Consider the following 8,239-nt stretch of genomic DNA (forward strand, 5'->3'; position numbering starts at 1 on the left):
AAATTGTCTGTACCTTCACTCCGCTTAGATTAGATCTAAGTAGGCCTGTCCATCTAGCTACTTGCTGTGCAATCCCATGGGGATTTGGCCTGTGGTCTTTAGGGGGACATTTAAATCAGAACCTCATCTTTCCCTGGGGTCAGACATCCTGGAGCAAGAAGTGAGGCACAAGTGCTAACAGCTGTTCTTACTCTGATAAACAACCAGCAAATACAACACCTAGAGTCAATTACAATTAGCTGCAAGAGAAACTGAATTCCCCATATGAACAAATAAGACACTGGTAAATGAGGTGAAGAACCATCCTAGGTGCTGGTGCAAGGGAGTGACAGTGACCTGAGCTTCAGAACCAATGTTCAGATTCACTTGCAAGAACTGAAGGAGGAGATCACGGCCAGACTGACCCACCCCAGATAGGAGAACTAGCAGGACTTCACCCTGGCCTTGTGCTGAATCAAGAAGTGGCTAGTCAGCCCATAGGCACCAAACCAACAGCTGAAGTCTTTATAGTCTGAAAAACTAGCACATTTGCCAAGCAAAGTCCTGTTGCTTCTCTGATCTCAGCACCATTCTGAGGGCCAGAGATGCTTTTAGTATCATCAGCATTGCCAGGTAGTTTCTGCAGCTCCCAACGGCTGCAGTTCGTCCCAGTGTGTTTTGCAGCAGCAACTCTCAGCTCTTGCCCCCAAGGAATGACAAGGGGCTTGGAGCAGAGACAAAGGGCCAGTTGACATCAGTGCCAGTGGGAAGCAGCTGTTGTAAATGTGAAGGGGCAGGAGGAGGGCCGGTAATTGCATGCGAGAAGATCCCAGGATATCCCGAGTGTGAGCTCTCGGCCCCTCTGCTGACCAATGTCACGGATCGCTTTGTGCCCTCCGAGCTGGCCCTGAATCACCCCGATTGGTAAACGGTGGCGTTTCCTGGTGCATGACTCCCACCTAATGGACAATCGAGTGCTAGCTGAGTTTCAGTTCTGTCCCTCCGGACTGCGTGTTTCTGAGTTGTCCAAAAGTTTCTGACTGGATCACAACTGCTGGGTTCTCTTATTGATATGCCCCAGGCCTCTGCTTTCTTGGTTTGTTTGCTGTCATCTTCCTAGGCTGTTCCTTCCTGTCCGTCTGCTCTGGTATCTGTGACACAGGCGGCTAGCGTGGCTCCACATGTGTGGCATTGCTGAGTACCAGTAAGTTGATGTTGGTTAGTTTTGTGGCATGGAGTGTCACTGATAGGTGCCCAATGCCATGCTGCTTCTCTATGAAGCAGTAACACTTTGCTTCTCAAAGCCTTTCACAGACATTAAAGAATTAAGGCTCAGAACAATCATGGGAAAGTAGGGAAGTGTTACCCCATCGTACATGTGGGGAGACAGGGCCACAGAGAGGCTAAGAGGCATTCCTCAGGCCACAGCACAGTCCACTGCAGAGCTAGGACGAGAAATCAGAGAATCCTAACACCATGTGCAGTAACCATTACCCTGCACTGCCTCCCTTTCCCTTTTCTGTAAGGGATGCAGGCTGGAAACTACCATTCAGTCTGATGGCCCTTCACTTCTAGATGTCAGAAGACAGAAATGTTGTTTTTTTTCCAGGGAGGGAGGCTGTCAGCCTTGCCCAAGGCTCCAACGTACCAATCTCTTTGCTGGGAGTAAGACCTGGGAGTTCCCGACTCCCAGTCTTGTGCTCAGACGTGTTTATTTTCTGTGTCTAGCTACACTTTAAAGATGTCGGTTGACCAGAAGGTGCTCCCCTCTGCCCATGCAGCCTCTCTCATGCCTTCCAGTGACTTGATGTCAGCTGGATGAGAGCCAAGTAAAGCAACCGTGTGTGTGAATGGAATGTGGTTCTGCATAGCTCCCTACCCTCTGCCACTGCCCATGTCAGCCCTGGACCTGCCAGCAGTACTTAATCTTCCCCTATGACTGCCGACACCAAAGGAACATGCTGATTTATGGCTCTTTTAAATAAGAGAAGCCGAGTGTAAAATTAGAGCATTTTCTGGATGAAAAATTAAAGGGATGTTTTTGTTAGTTCCTCATTCTAGGCTCATGTGTAATTCACCTTGTTGGTTTTAAAGTTCCACTTGAAAGGAAACTTGACTTCAACAGAAGTTAAAGTACCAGGCTGCAAGACTCCCAGCACACTTAATTTCATATTCAGAGGGTTCTAAATCAAAAGGAAACAGAGGAAAAACAGCGAAGAATTAACTGAACTAATGATCTTTGGCTTTGTCTCTCCTGTGGACCTCAAAGCCCTTTACATGCATTAATTAGCTAACCCTCATTACTCCCTGGCAAAACAGGTGTTACGTGTTCCAGAGATGAGGAAACAGAGGCAAAGAAAGGTGCAGTGGCTAGTCCCCAAGGTCACACAGCAAATCATTGGTTGAGCTGGAAACAGAACCCAGGAGTCCTGATGCCCAGGCCACTGCTATACCTATCAGCCAACACAGCCTCTTGGCTGGAAACAAGAATCCGGAACAAGTGAAAGGGGAGCAAAGCAAAGTGCAGAAAGGTAGCTGAGAGCTCGTTATTGGGCAGAGGAAAGGAATGTCCATGCTGGAAGGTGAAATGATTTGAAATAAAGCTTCCACTTCCATTTCTGCCCTCTGTGGTGTGGCCTCCAATGCAGCCTGTTATTGCAGTGGCACAGATGGGCTGTGTGTGAATTAAAGGGAACACACCCCTATAGAATTAACCCCCGGAGTGAGAATGTGTCAAATGTCTGTGACAGCCAGAAATGTTCTAGAGGTTCTGAAGTAACTTAGAACTTGGGGCATTTTAGGCTCCTATCTGTGGATTCTGCAGGGTTTGAGTATTTATTTCTGGTCTGTTCTAAGTTTCTGAGAACAATAAGATTGCCAGTTCACTAGAAGATGGCTCTAAATCCATTTTTGTGAGGCTCCCACCATGGAAAACACAGACTTACTCACTTATTGACTTGGGCCCTTTGGGATTAATTTCGCTGAACCTCTCAGCAGCCTTTGGCAATGGAGCAGAATGTATGGGGTTGATTGACGGCCCACCGACTTTTCTACTGCTCAGCCCAATGCTGGTGCATCTCTAACTTCTAACAGCTTCCTGGATTTGTTTGTATGGGTCTGTTCTCTCTTGACTTGGGATGCAGTTTGTACCAGAGTCCAGCCAGTCTTTGGCTGTAAGCATCCTTATGCAATAGATTCTCCATGTCCTAAGACACAGGAAATGAGGATGGGCATTTCCTGGATTTCTAATGTTTGTGTTTTGTTGCATGTATTTTCTGGTTCTCAGTAGTTTCACTTTTCACCATTGTGGAAGGGAATCAAGCATTGCTAAACAACCTGAACAGCCCAAAACAGCAGTTGGATGTAAGAGTATAGAATCTGCATTGCCAGATCAGACCACTAGCCTGTGTAACCCAGAACCCTGACTCTTGCAGGAGCCAATACCTTATGTTTCAGAGCACTTGCTGGTCCCAGGGTGCTGGCTCCTTCTTATTTCCAACTGCTACACTGCATTAAAGCAAATCAGATGCCCACTGGTACTTCCCTAATGTTACAGCCCCATCCCAGCAATTGCTGTAGCTGGCACCATGATCTTATTCCATCACAGGCAAGAGGAGATGGCCCACCTGTTTGCAAAGGGAAGAGGAGGTGGCCATGAAAAAAAACAAAACCACTATAAAACTATACTTCACCCTATGAAAAGATTTGAGACCCCACTGCTGCAGAGCCAGATGACGAAGATTACAACGGATCAGCTGTGCAATACTATACAGAGCTAAAAAATCCTTCAGGGCAAAGGAGTGAAAAAATGCCACATGCTCCCTGCAACCAGTCCCTGTGCATGTGCAACTTGAAAGGAGACGGACTGTGGGTGATGATCTTCATTTATAAGACCATTTGCCCCTGCCTTTCCACAGAGGATTTGCCAAATGCGACAAGGCCATTGGTTCATTTAGTTAGGAATCTGCCTCCAGCAGTTCTTGATAACTTGGGGGAAGGTAACACTTTTAAAAGCTGGCCTCCTATGCAATTCTGCCCCATGAGGGCAGGTTCCTTCCCCAGTCCTGCAGCACAGGGCTTTATGACCCTAGTCTACGCAAAGGTGCACGACATACATTCTGCATTCAGAACAAAACCTACCACCGCCTTGTTACGATGTCCTCAGAAAACATGGTTCTCCTTGATTGTCAGAGCCTGAACACACAGGGCGCAAGGGGCAGCAACCCCTGCATTTTATCCTCCCTGTTCCTCAGTAACTGGTTGACTTTGTGACCAGTTGTCAGGGTTCAGCTGATCAGCTGCATGCTGACATGGACAAATGCCTGGCAGCGTGGTGGTTAAAGCAATAGACTCTGAATAAGTAATAATGGAGTGGCTCAGACTGCTGAGCAGCAGGAGACGTAGCTGGGCTTAAAAGGGGGCCCAGTGCACCCTAAGCATAATGAAAAATGGCTTTTCTGCTGACAGCCTGACATTTCAATACAATTTCAACAACATGTAAAGCACCTTCGTTCCTGCATAACAGCAGCCTTAATAAAGCTCTTCCCACTACAGATATTTATGACTAAAGGGATCCTGGCTGCTATAAATAATCCCAAGGGAGCTGCTAAAAATAGATTTTTCTCTCTCTGCAGGCAGTTGCAGCCTCTCTCTAAATTCACTCCAAAGCTGAGTGGCCCTCACCGCCTCTTCCAACTTTCCAACCACTTTGCCACTAAGCAAATTGGATTCCCTTTGAGCGGCTCACAGTGTGTTGAAGGGATGAAAGCAGAAAAATGCTCCCTGCCTAGTTTATTTATAAAATACCCTTAGTTATAAATGATCCCACACACACAAATCACATCACTACTGAAATGCAGCCACCGCTGGGGTAGAGGACAGCAGCTAACAGGGTTACAGCAAGCAGCACAACAGCATTGTCAGCCACCTGGAACAGACAACCTTCAATCTGCCACCACCTCCCTGGAGAAGGGAATCTCTGCCAAAGATCGGCTATTAGAAGATGGCGAATTATGTTCATCAAACACCACATGCTCAAAGGCAGGAACCTGGCCACCTGCCTCAGCTGAAAGGTGGACAAGGAATAACGTGTCCTGGCCAGGGAGAATTAAATAGTTGGGAACCAAGTCAGAGATAAACCTATCTTGGTCCTTGCTGAGCCCATGTGAAAAGTGGTTGCCTCAAATTAAAGCATGCTACAGAATGACAGTGGGATTTAGAATATTGGACTCAAGTAATATGCGATCTGACATCCTTGTTTCTATACAAGGCACAGAGATCACTTCCCTGAGCAGGGCTGCACTGCCTGGGTTCCTGGCCCCTTATCCGGCCCCAGCAGCCTGGCAAGCTAAGTTCTCACGTTACTAGTGCTCACAGCCACGAAGCTGTTGTTAGGAAGCCAAATGGCTGGAGTGCAGAATCTGTATAAGCATATCAGAGGGAACAGTGCTGTCCTTCTCTAGGGCCTCTGAGTATCTCAAAGAACTTTAGAGCCCAAATTAAGCTTTACACTTCCGGTGGGAGGCAGGACTTAACCCCGTTTCACTCACAGCACATTACACAACACCCCAGAGACTCATCCAAGGACGGAAATCAAAACAGCAGAAGCGCTGGGAAATGAATCCAGGAGTCCTAACACCCCGTACTCTGCCCTAACCAGCAGACATGGTGTTTCTTGCACATCCATCCTCTGCTTTAGGCATGCTCAGGATGCCTCTCTTTGCCGAGTGAGGAACTCAAAGGAGTCACAAGGCCAAATCTCCTGTTCTTAATTCACTCCTCTCACAAGAACAATCCACTGTGTTTTGTGTCATTTTAATTCCCCTAGATGGTCTGCAATCTTGAAATAACCTCTCTTTCCCTGTCACCTGTTTCCCCTCCTCCATATGGTGAACATCAATGTTCCCCCAGCATTTAGGAATTTGTTTGTTGTCTTGTTTCTACAACGGTCAGGTTTTGTAAAGCATTGCAAACATGTGCAGTGCTAGTTATTAGATATCCCTACAGCTCTGCTGCTGACAAGGCTCCCTCTGCTGGCTCTAAAGCAAAGCATAAGACATGCTAGTCCAGTGGTTCTGTACTGGTGACCCCTTTCCAAATAGCAAGCCTCTGAATGCGAACCCCTCCTTATAAATTAAAAACACTTTTTTATATATTTAACATTATAAATGCTGGATGCAAAGCGCGGTTTGGGGTGGAGGCTGACAGCTCACGACCCCCCATGTAATAACCTTGCGACCCCAAGGGGTCCCGACCCCCAGTTTGAGAACCCCTGTACTAGTCTATAGCCCTTCCGGAACATTTGTCAGCAATGGGAGTGAGAGATAGTTTTGAGGCTGTTCAAATTTGGGACCTAAACAGATTGATGTTCTCTCTTCAGTTATCACCTGGATTTCAGGGCTGTCAGCCAGACCCTCACAGCAGCTCCCCATATCAACTGGAGGAAGCCAGAGCCAGCCCTTTAGTCTTTAAGAATTATTTTATTAGGGCGCAGAAATACTGTGGTTACCCATTTGAAGACCTATGTGAAATGAGCTATCAGAAGGTAATGACTTTGAGCTGACAGCCATGTGATGAAAAACCCTGACACTGTTGCCAATCCCTTGAGCCATCTTGGTTGCCGCCATGTCAAGTGTCACTACCACAAGATCCACCATTACAAGTGGCACTTCTTGTCAGTCTCAGGGGAGAGGCCAAGAGAAGAATGAACACTGATCTCCAATCTCACTCCTGGAAGGAATCTCTAGGGCAGGGGAGGCACTTTTGGTAGGGTGGCAGATGGGGAGGCTAACAGGGAGACTGCCTGCGCTGGAGATGAATAGGGGATTTCAAGTTTCCAGCTGAGCCTTCATTCACCTGAAGTCATTAGCTTCACCTGCTCAGCGCACAGCAGGAACTGGTTGAGGTGTTCGTTGCAGTTCATCACAGAGGCCTGGTTCTGTTTCAAGCACTGTTCAAATGCAGTGAAGGGCTCAGCGCAGTCGTGGCGGATCTTCTGCACAATCGGGCTGCAACAAAGCAAACACGCAGACACTGAGCTCCTCACGGCGAGCTTTGCTGACGGTCACAGGGGACTAAACGGACCCTAGAATAAGCCTAGAAATAACATTTTAAACTCTCTAGACAAAGCAGCTGTAGGGAAGTCAGGAGTGTGCCCAGTAGCGGATGTGAACCCCCCCGTGATGAGATGCACAACGGGTGGAGGCGGCTGGCCTTGCGGTGACAGCACTGGTGTCACCCTCCGGAGAACGGGGTTCAAGACCCTGCCTGGGCGGGTCACGTCCTGTCCCTGCCCCGCAGCTGTACAATGGGGTGAGCCGGGGGCTGCCCAGACCCCGCGGGGATGGGAGCAGGGGGCCGGGCAGGGGGGACCCAGGCCGGCCGCACTCACTGGGAGGAGGCGCAGCGGGCCATGCGCAGTTTGGGGGGGCCCGCACTCACTGGGAGGAGGCGCAGCGGGCCATGCGCAGTTTGGGCGGGGTGGCGGGGGGGGCCGCACTCACTGGGAGGAGGCGCAGCGGGCCATGCTCAGATTGGGGGGAGCAGGGGGCCGGCCGGGGGGGGGGCCCCACTCACTGGGAGGAGGCGCAGCGGGCCATGCGCAGTTGGGGGGGGGCGGACCGGACCGGGCCGGGGGGGGGGCCGCACTCACTGGGGGAGGCGCAGCGGGCCATGCGCAGTTTGGGGGAGTAGGGGGCCGGCCGGGGGATGCCGCACTCACTGTTGGGGGGGGGGGGAGCAGAGCAGGGCCGGGCCGGGGGGGTCCGGACTCACTGGGAGGGGGCGCCGCGGGCCATGCGCAGTTGGGGGGGGCCGGGCCGGGGGGGGGCCGCACTCACTGGGAGGAGGCGCAGCGGGCCATGCTCAGATTGGGGGGAGCAGGGGGCCGGCCGGGGGGGGGCCGCACTCACTGGGAGGAGGCGCAGCGGGCCATGCGCAGTTTCAGCTGGTGACAGTCCTGCTGCCAGGTGGCGGGGCTGGCGGCCACGCAGCGCCCGTACTGGTCCAGCTCGCTGCGGCAGTGCCGCGCCGTCACCTCCAGGGCGGCCTCCCTGGGGAGAGACCGGACAGTCAGCGCGGACCGGACCGGACCGGACCGCGCCCCCCCTCTCCCGCCCGGCCCCGCGCTCACTCACATGCTGCCGCGCAGAGCACACCCGGAACACGCCGCGCCCGCGGCCCGACCCAGTCCGCATGCGCGAAAACCCAGCCGCGGCCATGACTCTAGAGGCAATCGGGCTCGGGCCGGTCGCCGCGCATG

The 8,239-nt window shown here is 51.2% G+C and overlaps 1 protein-coding gene across 1 annotated transcript; it reads right to left on the reverse strand.

The window, feature by feature from the left end:
• Nucleotides 1-6,340: 6,340 nt before the first annotated feature.
• On the reverse strand, nt 6,341-8,238 carry CHCHD5 (coiled-coil-helix-coiled-coil-helix domain containing 5). Its single transcript, XM_044995254.1, has 3 exons — nt 8,232-8,238; nt 7,890-8,109; nt 6,341-6,986 (listed from the first exon to the last, which is right to left on the reverse strand). Exons 1-3 carry the CDS (start codon nt 8,236-8,238, stop codon nt 6,827-6,829), a joined length of 387 nt encoding a protein of 128 aa, XP_044851189.1. The 3' UTR covers nt 6,341-6,826.
• Nucleotide 8,239: the final 1 nt, after the last annotated feature.

This window comes from Mauremys mutica, chromosome 20 (assembly GCF_020497125.1).
Source record: "Mauremys mutica isolate MM-2020 ecotype Southern chromosome 20, ASM2049712v1, whole genome shotgun sequence".
In the NCBI taxonomy this organism is placed as follows: domain Eukaryota; kingdom Metazoa; phylum Chordata; order Testudines; family Geoemydidae; genus Mauremys; species Mauremys mutica.